We start from the raw sequence: 17,867 nt of genomic DNA on the forward strand, positions 1-17,867 counted from the left end.
AACTAGTCAGCTGACTTAGTCAATTTGATGGCCCAACCCTGGATACGGTAGAAACTGCCTGGTGCTGGATGGGAACATTACTTGTTTGAAATACTGACGTAGAAGAAAGATTAATTAAATAATCTATTTCATTTTATTGTAATAGTTTGGGAATTATTTCTGTGAGAAACAGGAAAAAATACTTTTCCTTAAGTTCTGAGACTCAGAAACTGTCTTAATTTGACTGTTTATGTATGGTTGAGCTGTTGTTATGTTTTAGGAAGGACATAGTTCTGCATTTGTCTTATGGCTTAGTTGAAATCCAGGACTGACTGGATAAAAACTGTGTTGTAGTTATTGTTCAATTCACAATCCTGTAATTAGACTGGAATGATTTGTAGTATATGGAGCTAAAATGAATCAGAAGTTGCTGACCTGACACTGAACCCACCACATAGTAGTTATTTCTGTATAATTAGGGAGATGTCAAAGCTTAGGTCATGTTGACTTCAAAACTCATGAGCTTGATTGCATGTTCAACTTACATCTTTAATTTTACTGCATTTTCAAGTATGTTTGTGTTAAGATTTTATTTTCTTAATCTCCCTTAAACACTCTCCCCCCCCAAAGCACATGCACCTGTGGTAACGGTTTGACACTTATGTCTGCGGGCCTCTGCAGATGGACAGGCTGCTTAGCTCATCCTGGTGACAGTGGGAGGCTGTGTGGAACAGCACTATGGCTTCCCTCCAGTAGGTAAATGTATGATGAATTTGAGTGTGCATTGTAGGTCCAGTACTTTCTGCTGGAGTCTCCATTTCATTTGTGTGTACATGAGCAATTTCCTTGTCTGCTCCTAGAGGAAAAAAAAAGGGTGCTGAAAAAGCAGATTACTATTGCTAAAATAATTCATGCAGCCTGCTCCCTGATCTGCCATTTAACCAGGTGCAGCTCTGTGCTGACTGGGAGGTGTGCTATGGGCCATCTAACTCATTCCAGTCGCTGCCCTGCCCAAGGTATGGACATGAATATGTAGCACAGGCACTATTATCTTGTTAGAGGTGCAAACAATGAAGGGATATTGTTAGGTGAATTATCCTGGAGGCTGCTGATTGAGAAATTTGCTTCATATAAAAAGAACTGAAAAATAGGCCTTGCTAATACATATGGGTACCTTGGGTGTTTTATGTATCAGTTATTTACCTGTAGACATCTGATAATTTTCATGCTGTCTGTATGTATTTAATGCTTTTAATACTATCAAATAGGACAGGAGCATTGTCTTAAAGTGATGATAAGACTAACACAAAGAAAGGGATGCTGAGAATTAAAATATTGTCAATTACAGTATCAGTAACAGAAACACAGAATTGAATATCATGTAAGTGAATTTCCAGAAATTAATATCTGATGGGGAACAGCTTTTGGCTCATTAAGCATTACTTATTATTTAATCCATACAGGAATTGTCTAATAAGGAGGTGTGTTCTTAGCATGGCAAAAACATTGTGTTGCAAGTGCTTCATGAATTTTGAAGAAATGCATTTTGATATTTTATGTGATGACAGTGTAGGAGAAACAAGATGTTTGGGTCCTAGTCAATCTAGTGAGATTGAGGGTGGTTGTGTCTAGCTTTTTCTTTTCCTCTCTTGGCTCTGTGCTAAAGCCAAGATTTGGTTTATGATAACTTGCATACTATTGTACTGATTTGCTCATTGACCTAGCATGATGCAATGCAATCATACACTTGTTTGAAATCCCTGTGCACAGTACAGTAATAAATAATTTCAGTGCTGAAGTATAAGATTTTATTATCCTTAATTTAGAGTGAGTAATTGGAAGCAAAGTCTATGTTTGGGTATGTTAATAAATGGGGTCCCAGTCTCTAAGGAATGAAAGGGTGACTTTAAACCTTGAATGATCAGTAATGTTTCACATCCAGGATGGAATATATGCAACGCATAGTTGTCTGAAAAGACATCAAACTCACCTCTGCATTGTAAAAACAATCTGTTCCAATGTTTCACCACTCTCATCGTAAAGAATTTCTTCCTTATGTCCATGGTAGTGGTTCATTGAAAGGCTGTAGAAGGAAGGTTGGCAATGTGGATTTATTGTTTCGAGTTTTAGGGTTTTAAACACCTAGTTTAATGCTTAGAGAGAGGAGCAAGCCCTGGTGTCCCATTTCTTGCTAGTGGCCATGCTGCAGAGCTGTGTTAGACATACAGAAGCATGCTGTGGCAGCACCGGGACCATCCCGTTAGCTGTAGCATAGGCCCTGACAAGCCACCCGGTTCAGGTTTTAGAAACTGTCTTCATGTTAGGACGATGTTTCTGTGCAAAAAGCAGTCGATATTCAATTCAGTGAACTCATCAGTAGAAACAACCTTCTGGAAGGAAACGGCTTGGATGGTGATACAGTAAGCATTCCTGTTTCTGTAGTGCCTCTTTACTGTTTACAGGAGGCACTGATTTTTGTCTTTCAATGTTTCAGGAAGCATTCTCTTCAAGTGCATGTCTTTGAAAGCTGAGAGCATTACAGAGCAGCAGGAGAAAGTACTGTCAATCCTAGAGAAAAAGTTTCCAGATCTTCCGCCACGAGAGGAAATTATCTCTGTTCTCCAGGAGACTCAGTTTAACCAACAAGGTAGTGCAAATTACTTCTATTATTCAGACCTTTTAGAGACTTAGTTATGTAACTATCAGAACATACCGGCTCGTTGTGTCTGTGGAAAATAGTTGCGGCACACTATCTTCATTGACAGTTATGTGTATTATTTAATTTTGAATTACGTGGCTTACATTCTGAATCATGGGATTGTGATTTCTGTTGAGGAACTACTGAACTCCTAAATAATCTTGCATTGCTTTTACAGATCAAGTAAACATCATTTCATATATTGCTTTTACAAGTGTATACTAGTCAAGAATTTGTGTTAATGAAGTCTAGGGGTATAATTAATGGGTCAGCCCATGTGCAGTTATTGTGGTTCAATTGCCTGTGTGGTGTGGGAGTGGATTTTATCTTCTGAACCTTCCCAGATTTATCGAGGGCTGTGTACAGGTAAAGTCATTTTGACTTCAGACTAAGATTAAGGAAGCAGTGGGAAAAAATGTAGTTCTTTCACTTCCTTTTGCTAGAAATAGCAGAACACAGTTGTCATTTTTTCAGTGATCGGAAGTAGGAATGTTTGAACCCAAAATTTGGTAGCAGGCTTTTGAAGGGATGCTTTGAAAGCCTGAAGAAAATTGTTGCTATAACTATCACATTTCTTACTGTCTTTGTTAAAAGGCATTTGCTACCAAGTTGTTGACAAAGACTGTGTATTGAATTACTGACATCTTTGTTAGATACATAAGTATGCAAACAGTCCGTGAAGACTCAGCCTTTTTATACTATTCTCTATCCACCCATATGCAGAATCCTCTCATCTGAATTCAGACCATCAGCCTGAGATGGCTGTCCTTGCTGGTAGTTAAGGACAGAATCTGAGGTGCTGCTTCCCTTGCTTTTTCTTTCAGTGAGGTGACAAGCTAAATTAGTTAAGGGCTATAAATTTTCACATAGTTTCCTTAAGTTCCTCCAGATGTTAATTAAGGAATCATAGTTCTGAAATGAACTGAATGCAGCCTGGATTGGAGAGGCCCAGTGAAAGTGGCTTTTATGGAGCTCAGTTCTTAGTTCTGCCGGGGAAGATGGTTTAGTAATGTTTGTCATGTACTTTGCCCATGAAGTTTACCCTAATAACCAGTGCAAAACTTGGGCAAGTAGATACAATGGATTCAGTCTTCATGTCATTGATTGTCACAGAATTGTCTAGGTCAGAAAAGACCTTGAAGATCATCTAGTCCAAGATGTCGTTAATTTTTATAATGCCACATGAGGAGGGCAATGTAATACACTCTTTTGCTTTGTCTCACAGCTGCTGTTTGCTGCTTATTACAAGGTACATATTTAGCACTGCATATATTCATGTGGCATTTGTATTAGTAAGGTGCTGTTGAGTTTCTGAAGTCATTTGAAGACACTAATCTCTGCTGAATATTTTACCAGTTCTTTCAGACAGTATTAGGACAATTCAGCAAAAACGTTCTCAGTGTCATGCAGAAATAATAATTTATTGGCCTGAATTCAAGAATTCATTTGTTATTTGAGGCACAGTGGGCTGTAGCCCACCATAAAGTCTATAGTTTAAATATATTTAAAAGGACAGATGCATAAATATAATAAATATGTGAACATTAGCCAGTTCATCTTGTCATTAGATTGAATACAGTAGCTGGACTTTATACAAGACCATTAATGAGAGGATTCATTTATTTGGCTTAAGTGGGTCATGCAAACACATTTTGGATGTTACACTAATAAACTTTAAAAATCTGTGGACATTTTTGTTGCCACTCTACACTGAAGTGGCTTGCAGCTTTCTTTACATAGACATTTGACTATCATATCTGTATTTTTGATGGTGTGATATGACCATGTTCCTATATATGAAATATATTTGAGCATCTTTACAGCATTTTAGACAGACTTCTCCTATTAGAGAAAGTTATTCACATGGATTTTCAATACATTGTACTTAAACTTATTAACATGTCTGATTGCCATGTGAACCAATTTCAGTTTTACCCTGTTGTTTCTGATGATAGCATGTACTTCTGATTCTATGTTACATAAACATCTAGTTGGTTCATTCACCGTTTGATGTACTTAAGAAGAACCTATGGGTATTGTGAGGAAGGTCAGAAAGGTTGAATGACTTTGTGTTTACAGAACATCTTAAGTGCTTTGCCTCTGAATATTTTATAAATAACACAGTATTCTACATGTGCTTTCCAATATATTACTCATTCCAGTGTTTTGTATTAGTGATTTCATATTAAACTGTAGGAAGGGTCTATCTATACATTTATCATCGGCTGGAATTCAGTTCACTTAAAAAATGTGATTGTTCACACAACTTCATTGCTGGAGACTTAATTCTTCATCCTTTCCTTCCACCCCCCACTTCCCCCTTTTAAATCTCTTCCTTGGTTAACATTAAATACTGAAATATTAATGTTGGGTTTAATTTTCTCATAGGATGTCCTAAGATATATAATGATCAACATTAAGGTCTAACCTGTATTTTTAATTTATGTTGCTACATCTGGTCAGCTGTAGATACTTGGATGTATTGAAATTCCTTTCTCTTCTCAAACAGGTATTGAGGAGGTTATGCTGAAAGATCTCAAGGAGATTTCAGATGGAGAAATCAAAGTAGCAATTAGTACTGTGTACCTGACACTTGAGGTAAGAGAAAGCCTAAACAATGTAGTTGTTAAACAGCCCTATTGCATATGGAGATGGTTCTTTAAAATTATTTTGAGCCAGTTATTTTCACAAAATTATATATCAGCAGAATTTTTAGTGATTTAATTAACTTTGAGAGAAGTGGTAGCTGTTTGTAGTTTGATTTACATTATTATGCATCTGATTATTCCTTCCCATTAGTATATACCGTGGTGTGTTAATACAATGGTATTAGCAAATTGCAGCCTTTGGGTGAATTGGAGGTGTGAACTTTCTGTTGAACTTCAGTAGGTAGTTACTAACTAGGACTTTGTCCTACCTTTCACTTACAGTATGGCATACAATTTTTGAAGTCACTCTAACACACTCTTAGCTTTTTGAGAAGAGGAGATGTTCTGTTATGCTAGCTATAAACCTATCTTGAAATGATGTAATGACGTGTGTCCATTGCCACATTGCCTAAATGAAAATGTCAGTAGAAACAAAAAGACCTCGATGGGGAAGAAGTTCCTAGAATTTTGATCTTTTGGATCAAAACTATAGATTTGTCTTTATGAATATCCCTGAGATAGCCTGAAAGTGGCTGCTTGGATTTTCTTTCTTGACCAGTACCAAACATTTTGTAATTGCTTAGGGAAAACTCTTGTGTAGTATGTTTTGCATCATTATATCAAGATGATTTGTGTTATGGATATCAGTAGCGTTTTACCGGGACCTGAACTAGATATAAATGTTACTGGCTGTTATGTAAAAATATTAATTAAAAAATAATAACATTTAGATCACTGAAGAAATATGACATGGTGGTATTATTTCTGATCGAAGTTTGCATACTGATATACTGATTAATAATAAAACTAACTAGACTGAAGAAAATCTGATCAAAGAGACACTTTTACATAGTGTATATATTTGTGATTTACAATTTCACCATTTGCCTGAAGACAACCCATACAAAAGTATTTGACATACAAAAGAAGTTGTCATCTTCTGCTTTTGCATTTTACTTTAATCAAAACTTTATTTTACCTCAAATAGTACTAAAAAACCTCACTTGGATAGTTCTTCCCTGTGTATATCCTATAAGATTTCTTACCGCATTACTTCTGGGATGCATTTTACAAAAAAAAAAAGTTGCTTCTATGGTTGAAGAATTTTGTGGGTGCAGTCCAGCTAATAATTATCCATAGATTTCTACTTGCATAATAAAATATACAAAACAAATTGGGTAGCAAATCTTTAGAAATGAAGCAGAACCTGTTGGTTTCTTGGTTAGTTTCTCAGTGTCAAGCAATCTTTACAAGCCACCAAACTTGTACTGCTTTATGAAAAATAATTTTGCTTCTGAAAATTATGCCAAGATTGGGAGGGAAAAGGGATGGGGAAAGAATATTGTAAGATAAATCCCCAGAAGAATAAATGGGATTTTTAGAAGTTCTTAATAAAATCTTCCTGTTCTTTTCTTTTAAATCTTTCTCTTTTTTTTTCTGTCAGTTTCAGTGAATGGTGGACACACAGGGCTGGCAATTAGAAGCTAGCTTTAACATTGCGTTTTATTTATTTTCCTATTAATCTTGTTTAATAGACTATGTAGAATGCAGACCTTGTGCTCCACAGATCTAAGCTCCAGCTAAATGTGGCTGAACTCAACGTTACTACTCTACAAACTCAAATCAGTCGTAACCTAAAACTTACCTTCTTTTTGGCCACAACTCACAAATTTAATTTGGCAACAGTGGGTTTTCATAGTCCTAAAAGTAGGCAAATTTTCAAACTTTTTTCAGTGATGGTGTAACATTTGATGCTGACACACTCTGTTCAAGGAGTGTCAAGATTTGATGGTCAATCAATATATGTTTCATAATTGTTTTTCTTAGGACATATCTAGTGGCCATCATGGGAGAAAAAGGAGATTCAGTTGCATGTAAAAAGAACAAACTGATCAGTTACTGCTGATGTTAGATGCTTTTAATCCCAATCTGTTAAGTAATTTCATTACTGGAATTTTAAGTAGTATTTTTCTGGGAGTTACAGGTATCTCTCTTCAGTTTTTGCTCTCTGTTGTTCTGCTGTAAAGAGTTTGCTTCCAAAGATTTAATTTTTCAGGGATGTAACTGCTTGTTTTTTCTAGATATAATGTTTAGAAAGTTACACTTTGTACTAAAGGACTCATAATTTCACAGTTGGAATGGAGATCAGTTTTGTGTTTGCTGCATTGCTGCTCTTTGTTGAAACATCTTCTGAACTCCCTGGGTTACAGTGCTTGACCAGCACAAGAGCTTTTTTACTTGCTCTTATTAGAGCCAGGGATGATATGGCCTGCACAGTGGTAAAGCAGATTGCTTATAAAAATGTTCTGTACTAGTTACTTCACCCAGTATCAGAAACAGAATACATATAAGGGAATTATAGACAAGACTGTCCAGACCTGTCTGTCCGGTTTAGAATTCTGTTATGAACTCAGAATGCAGAGACTTGAATGACTTCAGGATTTTCTCAGCAATAATAATGATCATTTTTTATTTCTTCTCAAAGTGCTCTACAGACATTATCTGATTAAACATTAAGTGAACATGGAGAACAGGTTTGGCTTTGCTGCAGTTGTTGAATCTCCAATGTGTTTGCTTCTTCAGAAATCTCACAAGATCTTTTTTTTTTTTTTAAATCAACAGGTAAACAAAAGTATATTTCATTAAAGTGCTTTCTATAGGCTTGATTATTTGCTTTGGTTCAGTGGTCAACCTTGTAGGTGATACTGCTAAGAACAAAGGTGATGATTATACAATTATAGTTGGGTGAGTAAGCATACATCCCTTGCTGGGTTGGATATGTATCATGAAGAGTGAAAGTGTTGCAGCTCAGCACTCAAACTCTGATTTCAGTCAGAATTTCACAATAATAAAAACAGAGATCAGCAAGTCTGATGTTCTAACAAATGTCACACCTCAGTAGCACATACTCAAATGTTTCTAAGCTTTCCTTATTTATGTCTTTATTGCAAGCTTTACAGATCTTTATCAAAAGTGGATTATGAAAAAATTCTCTGTTCTTGAGAGAGGAATGCTTTTTTAGCAATGTCTTGACCTGGAGCTAAGTTTCTTTCCCTTCTCCACTGCTGGTTTTCTATGTTAAATAAGTAATTTTTTTTTCCTCAGTTTCCCCTCTGTAAATGAGGATATTAATCTTTTATTTCATAAATGTGCTATGAATTTAAATTAATTGAAGCTTGTGTTAAATATGTTGCTCTAAACCCTGTTTTTATTCCCTAGTTATCATCATTTCCTGCTTATAAAATACAGAATTTAAACATTCCCACTGATACTAAGTCATCAATTGTAAGATGATACTTGTAATTACTTCTAGTACTGCTGCATAGCAGTATTCAGACCTGCAGAACACTTGCAGGTACACTCTTGCTCTCCAGTTTCTCATGAAGAAAGACATGAATGCAAAAATAGTAGTGCAGTTGATCTCGGTCCTTTATTTTATGTACATACTGATACCAGTCAACTAGGTGTGATTTACATCCATTGTCTGTTAGCTTACTAGTTGTCAACTGATATTTAAGTGTCTTGATGAAAACGAATCTTTCAGTTATTAAAGGAATAGACAGTGTTGTCATTAGTGATAAAAGCAGGGAAGGCATTTTGTGTGGATGTGTTTACGTTTCAATAAGAATCTATATGCAACTTTGCATTTTGTGAGATAACTGCCTTTGGATCTGGGCTTCCTGGATTTATGTGGCATTAAAGCTGTAACTTGAAAACAGACCTGTCTTTCCAAGTGACTGGCTACCAAAGCGTCCAGTGGCGTTAGAGCTGTAAGTTGAAAACAGACCTGTCTCTCCAGTGACTGGCTGCCAATACTACTTGGATTTCACATACATCGGCAGCATTTTTTCCAAGAGAGTGACAAAAGTGACAGCACCCAGATCACAGTTATTTTTGTTGCCTTTACTGGAAAGTTTCTGCAAGTCATAATAATGATTACTCATAGGATATTGTAGCAAAATTCAGTGCATGCATTACAGTTAATTTCTGTTACATTATGTTATACCCTGAGAGTATGTTTTTCTTGTTCTCTGCTGGAATTCTCTTGGAAATGACAAATATCTTCTCAATGTGACTTTCTGTGAAAGTCATTTTTTGCCTGAGAAAGGAATACTTCGCCTGTAAACTGAACTCTATTCTCTGCTTTCTTAGGTCTAGTGCCCCAGAACAACAATCCAGGCTTCATGAGTGTTCACTTTAGTTGGAATGACTCATGACATGGTAGCCTAATAATGTGTTTGTTGGACTTAATGTGTGTTGTCCTTAATCTTTTGATTCATGAAAATTTATTCTAATTGTTCATGGAACTTGCAGTAACTTAGCAAGATGAAAAATCAAGTTTCTCCAGGGAGAAACAGGGCAGTCAGTTGAAAACAAGGCACATAGTCAATGATTGTCTGCTATTGACTACTGCAGATGAGGGAATACGTGCATTCTGAAGACTGACCAATCTGTTGAGGTTCTTATTCATGTTTCTGGCCATGGTATCTGAATACTTCATAAAGAATTTCCATGTGGTAGAGGTTGTGTAATCTTTTAGTATTATAAGGTTGGAGCTGGTTGGAGTCAACCAAGAGGTTTAGAGAAATTGTCAGAGCTGTAATGGAGGCTGCAGCCCACCATTGTTGTTGCCCCAAGAAAGTGACCTGCAAGTTCATGCTGGCACAGTAAACTTGACTGTCCTTAGGTGGCATCTGGTAGTCCAAATTAGTTGAGAGTGATACCTCTGGCTCTTGCAGTAACTTTCCTCTTTGTGGCTTTGTGAGAGAAACTTGCAGTGGCTGTTACAACACCAGTGACAGGAAATCTAGAAATCTTTGGGCACTGCTTCCTAATGAATAAATAGTCTGATCTAAGAGAGAAAGTTTAATTTTCAGGCTGGTTTGTAGTGGTAGTATGGCATGAAACTATGTTATTAATTTGGACAATTTTATTTGTGTGTTATAAAAAGTGATGCTTTTCATACTTCTCTAAAGCGTATCTGTCTCAGCTGGGTATCAAACAAGTGCTAGGTAGGTTATTGCACGCAGTTATGTGAAATTACAAAATGCTTGTTTGAAGGTTTGAACTTCTGTTGTCGGCCTCTAATGATTGGACCATAGTTATGCATTTAGGAACTTTTTTCTTACAGTATAAATATAAACATATTTTAAATGGCATCAGATTGGTCCATGAATTTGTTTGTAATGCTAAAATCAAAACAAGAAGAAAACCCCAAGTAAACATGTTAGCATTTAATCTTCCAGTAATGGCATGAGAAACAAAATTCTCAGCAACTTACAATAGCAATGCTGTTCAGAAGTATTTTTTCTGATGCCTGTTGTGAGAAGTTAGGGTATGTGAAATAAATGATGTATGGAGCTGTAGGAATGCGACTTTTGCAGACTACCTTATGTCTAAGGAACATTAAACATAGGGTTCTCGTTTAGCAAATAAATAACCATTCATTTCAATGGCTGCATAGTCTGGACTTTTGTGCATATTTTTGCAAAGATGAGAAGAGGCCATTAGGGATTTAATATAAAATAAATCGCCAAGGGGTCTTCTTGTAGTCTTAGTCTTTCTGCCACATGGTGTGTCACTAATGTGCATAAATGGGCTTAAATGAATTTGCTATCTGTATTACATTTGCAGTATGTATATATTTATATATTATTTTTTAATTGTGTTTAAAAATAAAACATTAAATACATCATTTCTGAGAGTTGAAAACATACCATTTGTAAATAAATCAGCCTTTAATTAAGGTCTTAAAATGTCAGTGTGTGAGATTTGCCTGTAGAAAAATGTATACCATATATCGTACACAAAGCTTGAACATAGTTTTGTTTGCTTTTTTAAAAGTATGAGGAGGTTTAAGTCATCACCTTACAGGACTGACTAATGCAGCAAAACATGCGTTAATGTCAATACTGTGCTCATGTTTAAATGTCAGACTGCTGTGTTCTGAAGGATGGTAGCTGTTCTGTTGATGCCTCAGGTCAGCCAAAGTATCCCAGTTGCAGTGAGCACAATCCGAGGTGTGGAGAGCTGAAGCAGACCTGCTGAACTCTGTTGTAGTTAGTTAATCCTCCCTACATGTATGAAAGGAGACTAGTGGGGAAAACTCTAGGCTGTTTAAGTGCCTCCTAATTACCTATTTGAAATCAAATGGCAGCAAAACTGTCATTGATTACAGTGATTATCAGGATTGCTTATAGTTCTAAAATCAAGACCAGATCCTTTCCAGATGATGTGAGGGTGATATGAGCTAACGTTCTACTACTCAGTGAGATGTTTCTGCATGAAGTTATGTAGGATGTCAGGCAAGGTGTCCATTACGGTCGGTCCCTTGTGATGTGAGAAAAATAGAAACTTGTAAACCTGGCCAAGAGTGTTATATTTATCAATCAGTCCAATTCGGCGTGTGCTTAAATCATTAAATAATGATTTATTCAACTGTCACTTTTGCAAGGTGTATTCTATACTGCTGTCATAATTCATAGTAAGCCGGAAGCATCAGAGATTTTGCACTGTGGTATATCTTTAAGAATGCACGAGGTATACAAGGATATCAGGTCTGCAGTGTAGGATTTCAGTTTATTTCGGTGTCTGAAGAAACTGGATAGACTTCATCTGTTATGATTTGGTGACATGTGGTCTAACCCATGCTATTGTTTATGCTTATGCCTTTACTGGTTTTGTTCAGTCTTGGTTCAAAATTTAATAAAGTGAAGTAACTATGACAATTGTTAAAGGAATAAGCATAGACATTAGATTAATCTACTAACATTACAGTAAAAATGTGCTTGTGTTTACAAATACATTGTTCAAGAAGATAAACTATATTTTCTTTTGTCATTTATGAAATGTGTTTAATAAATTAGGATAGTTTCTTTATGAAATACAGCTGTATAATATGCACTATCCCTCAGCTAAATAAAATGCTATCATCTACAGTATCATTATTGGACTGCATTCCTGACTTCTACAAAGCTGACTAATTTATCATTTGTGTACTCTTCTAGTTCTTGTCAGTAGCATCTCAGCTTAGCTGCTCATGGGGCATAGACACTGACAGCGGGAGGTGCTGTTTTGAGAAATGTTCAGCATAAAAAGAGGTTTTTTTATATTAAATACAATACACTTCTAAAAATTTCTATGTAAAACCTAACTTGGTCATTTAATATTTTAAGATCTGGCCATAATTCATGAGAATATAGGAACTGATAATAATTAGGGATAACAGCAATATGAATATTACAGAAAAGTTAAATTTTATTTCCTGGTGTTTAGTTTATGTTTTTTTTTCTTTGCTATTGTGGGGGAAACAACTTAATTAGAACATTAAACTGTTGATCCAAAATTACAATATAAATCCAGCTATAAGTAAAAGGACTTCTTTTGGGTTTCCTAGTGTCAGTGTTGCATTACTACAGAAGACAGCAATTCTGTCCATAGAGAGAGATATCCAGGATATTTCTAAGGAAATGCCCATCTTGGTGACTGCTTTTGTGTTGTTTATTTAGAAATTACCCCCCCACACACACATTTAAAAATCACAAAATATTTATTTAGAATAGTGATATTTTGATGCAGAAAACCAAAAATGTATGTCTGCTGTGTCTTGAAATACTGATTTTGTTCCATCTGTTTGGCAAAGCATGTGCCTAAAACACCTGAACTGGAATGTGAGTGCTTAATGCTTGTAAACATTACAATAGCCTGTGTTTTTAGCATATACCATTAAATTTTATACCTTCTGCTACATATCAGGAGCCTAGTCCTGAAGTTGTGGTTATTTTAAGATGTAGGAACACTTTAGAGTTTGGAATTAGTCAGATAAATGTTTTGTAAGATTTTTCAGCGTTTGTGTTCTCTGGTTAGATGATGACAGAAAAATTCTTCCTTGTGTAACTCTGTGTAATGGGTTACACTCTCAGGCTTACTTGAGTTCACTGACCGAAAGCTTCAGGGTTTATTTAATTTTATATACATTTTAATATATTTCATTTGTAATATAATACAGGTATCAAAAAAACCCCAAAATTATTCAAATTTAAACCCTTCAGCTCCTATCTGAGTACTCAAATTCAGTGTAGCTAAGAACATCAGCTGTAATTCTAATAAAGAATGAAGTTTTTCTTTCTCTCTTTCTGGTTGGCAGAGAAAGTTTTTCTTAGAAAGATCGCAGCAGCTGTATTTGGAATGACAGCTTCTATGCCTCTCTAACAAAATGTAGTTTTCATCATAAAGCTTCTGCATGAATATTATTCACCAAAACCTATTTCTTCCGCAACTCCATAGCTAGATTGTTTGTGCAAATAGTATTTTTTATATTTAAGTGAAAACAGGTTAAGTCTAACCTGCAGGCTCTTTACCCTAGAAAAAAAGACATTCAGAACTCCTGTGTGTATTACAAGTATTGCAACATCTTATTTTCTATATGGACTTGTTAAATAAAGTATCAAATGAAAATTCCTTCAAGGTAATTTTTCACAGGGGATAGAGACTTATTTCCTTCCATAAGAAATTCTATGTATGAATATATTATTTTTAGTCCTGAAGTTGCTCTATTTCTGGAATAATTACAGTATCTTCAACCAAAGTTGCTAAATACAGATTGAATTCCTTGATTATCATAAAATGAAAGGTGTTCAAGGTCTTAGGCAGGTTTTAGCATGTCTTTTTTTCTTATCTGCTTTTTTTTTAAAAAAAAAACCCTTATCTGAGTATAAATCACAGTAATTTGACTTTCATAATTCATATTTGTGATTTGTGGTTAATAACAAAATCATGCTTTGACTGAAAAATAGCTATGGAGAGATTTTCCTTTCTCATGCTAACTTAATTCTTGTGGTTTTATACAAAGTCACTTGAATGTGTTCTCATTCAATTCATCAGTTCTGTAAGAGAAAATAATGAATCTGAAAACAGTTTCCTTGGTTCATTGACTCAGGACAAACAGTACTATAAAGCTAGTAGTAAGATCAAAGAGAGAATTTGGAAGAATTATCTGTCTTCATTGCCAGATTATTTTTTTTCTTCCTTTACCTGAACAATGAAACCTGTTGAAGAAAATGTTTCTACTCTGGATTCTACTTTTGCCAACAAAAGCTATTAGTTGGTATCTATTTATTGCCAGTTCTCATTCTTTTTACAGAAAGACAGATATCACTACTAGATACCTTGTAACCTGACTGCATTTCAGCATTTCTGTCTTGCTGTTGTTCTTGCCTTTTTCATAGTCACATCGCCAGTGAATTTTCATAAAACATAACTCTCCCTCAGCCTTAACTCTCAGGGAGGGGGAGGTGGAGATGAAAAGCAAGAAAAAATATAGACTTACAGAAACAGAGAGGTAAGAGTAAACAGAGTCCACAGGGAATCTTGCAGTCCAGTCTTCTTTTTTTCCTCCACTGCAAGATTGCCAGAGAGAGATAGTCAGCAATCTGTGCCTGGATTCCACACCCAGAATTATTTTTTTTTTTAATTTCATGGATGCCAGGCAGCTGTGTATGCTGGTTCGTTCTCTGAGTGTTTATCACAGACTAGAAAGGAAAAACGTTGAAATAGATTAATTTTCTACTCAAAATGGAAACTGTTGGGTTAACTCTTTGGTTGGTAAAACACCATGGACCAGCTCTGCATTGTTTTAGCTGAAAAGGATTTAGGGATGAGTTTGAATAAATAATTGTAAGACCAAGAACTCATGTAATTCTGTTTTAAAGCCAAAAATCTTGACTGAGCATTAAGTGCTGTTTTTTTATCAGATTTCATCATATTCTACTGAATCACATTCTACTGAAAATGTAATGTTTTTGTCTATAAAGTTTGTCATCTCTAGTCTCTATATAAATAGCATTAGCAGCATTCTTTCTCAACCATTTGCTATTAAGACTTTCTCAATAAAGGGACTAGAAATAATTCAGAAACAAAAAAGTGATTTTCTTTTCACATCTCAGTTGAGTATTTGCCATATGGGTTGCTCAGCATCACACTCTCAGCAGGTCTAATTTATGGTAAACACACAGTGAGTGAACAGAAAAAAATGCAATGAAAATATTAATATTCTCCCCCACCCCGTTTTCTTAAACTGAACTAAACATATTCAGGTTCAGCCTATATAGTTGTGGCATTAAGTTGAGTATGTATGTATTTGCCACTCTGTTGGGAGTTTTTGAATGCTGCAATGCCATGCTTTTCTTGCCCTGAGACTGATTTGCTGGAGCTTGCATGGCAGTGTGTAAATTATACCTTCCCTGCTCCCATCTGGCATGCTGCCAGGCCCCCCAGGGCTGTGCTCTCTCCATGAAGGGCAGTTGGTGAAAACATTGCTGCTCTCGCTGTGTCATGGGGTGCTTTAGCTTTTCCCTGGGCCTCCATGGGAGGATCACCAGCTGAGTGAATGTGTTGATGCAGTGGTCCACTGGTAGGATTTGGAACAGGCAAAGACAGACATATAAAATAAATAATAGTATGGATTTCTCTCAACACTCACAACCATGGAAATCCACAGCATCAGTATTTTGAAAACCTCCCACCTCCCATGAGTTCCTGAGGCACTCTCTTACTGCTGCATATGTGCTTGCTTTCTCTCTGTGGGTTACCTTTTCCCTCTAGGGACTTTGCTGCCCTAACTGCCCTTCAAGGACTCTAGAACTTGGTCAACCCCACTCTTCAGCGTGCCTGTGTGGAAAATCACTGGAGAGCAACACAAAATACTAAGCATGTATCAGCAGCCCAAGTGAGCAGTCTTTCATCAGTGCTTCCAGCTTAGGGAATGAGTTTTTCACAGGAGGGTCTGCATTCCTATATTTAAGAAAGAAAAAAAAAATCAGTTTTACAGTTAGGAGTAGGCATATCTGAGCAAAAGAAACTCCACTGTGTAAGCAGATGCAGTGTTCTGAAAATAGAGATTTCTGCCATTACACACTTGATGTTGTAATTATGAACAGATATGAAATAGCTACCAAAAAAATGCTTTTAAAAAGCCATGGTTTGAGTCCCGCCCTCTGCCTTATGGTTGTACAGTAGACCTTGGTACCTTGGTAATGCACATACTTTCCTTTCTGTCTCAATACTTTCTGTTCCATCAAGAAATCTGCACATTCCCATTAGATCTGAGGATTCAGCCAAATAATTGCAAACTGTGCATGGTTCAGATTTAGAAGAAAGCGCAATAGTATTGAAATGTATTGAACAAACATGTTATAATTTCCTTTAGGGAACATTATTCTAAGTCTTCAAAAGGAAATAATTTACAACACCTGCAGGTATTTAGTTCAAATAAAAAGAAGACTCTTTGGATACTGCTAAGTGTTTGTCTCAGCATGATCGCTACAGGTTGGCAGTAAGATCCACGGGTTGCATATTTAACTTGTGTGTTAGTATTTGCAATTCTGTTCGATTTCTCCTCATTCAGTCTTCTGAACAGGGGTTAATTGGAATGGCCAGTTTTGTTTCTCTGCTTATTATTGGGTATTTTATACTCCTCTGGTGTGCTACATCTTGTTGATCTCCATGAACTAATCTGTAAATACTTGTAGATGAATAAATAGAATATACTGCTTTTTTTATCATCTAGTATGAATTCTTCCTTCATGTATGTCATTAGCCTAATTGTTTACAGTGTTCCAGTCAGTTACACTTACACAGAGTTGTGTAATGGAGTTGTGTTTTGTAGTATAAATCAATATTTACTCAGAAGTCAAACCTCAGCCTCACTTCCTGTGGACTTCCAGTACTATCAGTGTAGAAAGTGAGATTTTCAAGATGCCTGTGTGGGCAGAACCATGACAGTAGTAATTTTAGAAATTCCTGTTTATGCATTTAAATTTCTGTGAATAACAGCTGGCTGAATTCAGGTGTCACTTGGTGACTATCATGGACTCTGTGGATTTTATGCTTTAACTATTTTAGAAAAATGTTAATTTACAATATCTTCTGTGAACTGGAAATGGTTGGGAAGTTAAAGTAAATTATGAATGATCCTTTGTGTGCTGTACACTCAGTCACTGTGAACTCACATTCTGAACACTTTAAAGTGGCATTGAATTTGGCTATATTTTTGACCTGTTATTAAAGACTCAATAAACAAGTATATTTTCAGATGATGTTCTGCACAGTCATTGATGTATCTTGCTTGATGCCACTATTCTTCACAAAATGTGATAGTAATGTTGTCTGTTAACATAAAAACATAGTTTGACTCCACAGAAGCAAGTGAAAGTGGATAACCACAATATGCTTAAATCTCTTAGGAACACACTGTTTGACATATAATGCTAAAAGTTCCTCATATTTAGGAATTCTTTCAAGCAATATTCCTGTGCTGAGTCTCAGCTGATGTTGGTGAAGGAATATTAATTTCCCAGTGGTAACATGGAATTTGATATTTTTACCTTTTTTAAATAGATATTTAATGGATTGAAACACTTTGGGAAGAAAAAAAAAAAAAACCAAACACCAAAAACAAACAACAAAACCCATACGTTTCTGTTGCTAATCTAATTCAAAGGTGTTTTATGGTTCTGATTCCAGTCTTTTCTCATGTTTTATGT

At 35.8% G+C, this 17,867-nt stretch overlaps 1 protein-coding gene across 3 annotated transcripts in view; it reads left to right on the top strand.

The window, feature by feature from the left end:
* PRUNE2 (prune homolog 2) overlaps window positions 1–17,867 on the top strand; it is a 155,404-nt gene that overhangs the window by 46,482 nt on the left and 91,055 nt on the right. For all 3 annotated transcript variants that reach the window (XM_026866146.1, XM_026866145.1, XM_026866147.1), the window contains exons 5-6: window positions 2,474–2,626; window positions 5,187–5,275. In XM_026866146.1, coding sequence (XP_026721947.1) covers window positions 2,474–2,626; window positions 5,187–5,275 — 242 coding nt within the window. The remainder of the gene's footprint in view (window positions 1–2,473; window positions 2,627–5,186; window positions 5,276–17,867) is intronic.

The sequence above is a fragment of the Athene cunicularia genome (assembly GCF_003259725.1).
Source record: "Athene cunicularia isolate RWA chromosome Z unlocalized genomic scaffold, athCun1 chrZ_part2, whole genome shotgun sequence".
NCBI lineage: Eukaryota > Metazoa > Chordata > Aves > Strigiformes > Strigidae > Athene > Athene cunicularia.